This window comes from Eimeria necatrix, genomic scaffold (assembly GCF_000499385.1).
Source record: "Eimeria necatrix Houghton genomic scaffold, Enh_scaff512, whole genome shotgun sequence".
Classification (NCBI taxonomy): domain Eukaryota; phylum Apicomplexa; class Conoidasida; order Eucoccidiorida; family Eimeriidae; genus Eimeria; species Eimeria necatrix.
In genome coordinates this window covers 4,893-7,500 of record NW_013654388.1, presented here as the reverse complement: position 1 = coordinate 7,500, position 2,608 = coordinate 4,893, and the positions used below count along the sequence as shown (strand labels likewise).

The following is a 2,608-nucleotide window of genomic DNA, read 5'->3' as shown; positions in this document are numbered from 1 at the left end:
CCCCATAAGGGGCCCCTTAAAAGCTTCGCAAGGGCCCCCAAGTAGGGGCCCCAGCGAAGCAGCCCTAGAGAGACTCTTGAGGGGCCCCTAGGGGCCCCCCAGGGGCCCCCAGGGGGGCCCCCAAGGGGGCCCTCAGGGGGGCCCCCAGGGGGCCCCCTGGGCCCGCTTGAGCAATTTGAACTACAAGTATATTAGGGCAAATTGTTCGAAATATACATATGGGAATAGATTATTAAGTAAAATATATTTTAGAATAAATATCTACAATTAATAAAGACAAAGGGCCCCCGGGGGGCCCCCGGGGGCCCCCAAGGGGCCCCCGTTTTGTTTGGTGTGAGGAGTGGGTACATGCAGCAAACAGTAAACCCTAAACCCTAAATCCTAAACCCTAAGTAGACCTGCCCTAACCTCTCAGGCCTCAGAGACCCTAAACCCTAAACCCTAAACCCTCATTCCAGACCCTAGTGCTTCTGTGGGCCGGAGCCCGTCCCGCAAACCCTAAACCCTAAAGCCGAGCCCGGAGAGCCCCGTTAGGGTTTAGGGTTTAGGGTTTAGGGTTTGGGAGTGTTGCATGGGGTGTATGTACACTCGGGGCGCGCGGCTGCCAGCGCAAACGAAAAAATGAAAACGAGGGTTTAGGGTTTAGGGTTTAGGTCCCGCTGCTCTCGCCTGAGAGACAAAGCGAAGGGCCAAAGGAGACGAATCAGCAGCAGCAGCAGCAGCAGCAGCAGCAGCAGCAGCAGCAGCAGCAGCAGCAGCAGCAGCAGCAGCAGCGGCAGCAAAGGGACTAGTGTGGGGCCCCACAAGGAGACAAAAGGGACAAAAAAAAGACAAGAGACAATTTGAAATCTTTTTGTCTCAAATAATTCTTTTATTTCTTTTTAAAAAGAAATAAAAGAATTAATTGAGACAAAAATAAACAAAAAAATAAATCGGGGCCCGCCAACTGCAGCGGGAAATTGCAACAATAAATGGCATTCTAAATGAGAAAAGAATGGAATAATAATAAAATAAAATAATAATAATAATAATAATAAAATAAAATAATAATAATAATAATAATTGCGAACAAATGCATCAAAATTAACAAATAAGCAAACGGGTGCACTGCAGCAGCAGCAGCGGCTGCTGCTGCAGCGGCTGCAGCAGCAGCAGCAGCAGCAGCTGCTGCTGCTGCTGCTGGCGCGGCAGCAGGAAAAGAGCCGCGAGTGTCTTGTGGGGTCTGTGTGTCTCCTTTTGTTAGAGTTGTCTCCTCAGTGAACTTCATTTGGAAACTAATCTGCTGCTGCAGCACTAATCTGCTGCTGCAGCAGCAGCAGCAGCAGCAGCATTTGCTGCGACGGGTCCCGTGTAGCTTCTGCGGATGCTGACGAGTCTGGGGGTGTGTTGCTGCTGCTGCTGCTGCAGCTGCAGCTGCAGCTGCAGCTGCTGCTGCTGCAGCTGCAGCTGCTGCCGCTGCTGGCTGCTGCTGCTGGCCTTGAGCCCCTCGGCCTCCTCCTCGTCTTCTGCTGCTGCTGCTGCTGCTGCAGCAGGCCCCAGCAGCTGCTGCTGCTGCTGCAGCTGCTGCTGCTGCTGCAGCTGCAGCAGGTGCGCCGCGTCCGCGCTGCGGGAAAACCTGGAAGCCAGCGAAGCAGAAAAGTTCCCCAGCTGTGCTGCTGCTGCTGCTGCTGCTGCTGCTGCTGCAGCAAGCAGCAGCGGACTCTCGGGATCGGGATCGTCTCCCAACTTCACCTCCAAAGGAGACAGTCCATTAACTTGCGTCGTCGAGTTCATCAGCGCCACGTACTGGCCCACTCCTGCAAATAAAATAATTATTTATTTAATTTAATTAATTAAATTAATTAAATTAAATTAATTAAATTAATTAAATTAAATTAAATTAATTAAATTAATTTAAATTAAATTAATTAGTTTAAATTGATTTAATTTGTTTTGTTTGTTTTTGTTTGGGTGGGGAGTTGGAGGGGTTGGAGGAGCGCTTTTGGGTGGGGGAGGGAATTAAATTAAAAAAAAAAATAAATAAATATTTATTTATTTATAAATAAATAAAATAAATAAATAAATAAATAAAATAAATAAAATAATTAAATTAAATCAAATTAAAATAAATAAATTAAATTAAAAGTGCATTAAAATGAACTTAAATTAATTAAAAGAGAATTAAAATAAATAAAAATTGAATTCAATTAAAAGGAAAATATATGATGGAAGAATAAAGGAGATGGAAAGGATAAAAGATGAAAAGACAAATAAATAAATAAATAATAAAACTTAATGAATTAAATGATAAATAAATATAAAATAAACAACAAACAAATAAATAAAAATAAATAAAACAAATAAAATAAAATAAATCAAAAAGAAATAAATAAAAGGGTTTTCCCGACCCAAAGAAATTTGTGTTGGTGTTTTGCCAAACCCTTTTTAAGGGTTTAGCGATGAACAAATAAAATAAACAAAATAAACAAAATAACAAATTAAAAGATAAAACAAATACAACAAACAAGCAAATAAATAAATAAATAAATAAATAAATAAATAAATAAATAAATAAATAAATAAATAAATAAATAAATTAGTTAATACTCTAAAAGGGACTTTTGTTTGT

At 41.8% G+C, this 2,608-nt stretch overlaps 1 protein-coding gene across 1 annotated transcript in view; it reads right to left on the bottom strand.

Annotated features, from left to right (window-relative positions):
* ENH_00060010 (hypothetical protein) overlaps nucleotides 1–1,773 on the bottom strand; it is a gene marked incomplete at both ends in the record, with an annotated part of 3,983 nt that extends 2,210 nt beyond the window's left edge. Inside the window, one exon of the mRNA XM_013581919.1 lies at nucleotides 1,372–1,773. Coding sequence (XP_013437373.1) covers nucleotides 1,372–1,773 — 402 coding nt within the window. The remainder of the gene's footprint in view (nucleotides 1–1,371) is intronic.
* Nucleotides 1,774–2,608: the final 835 nt, after the last annotated feature.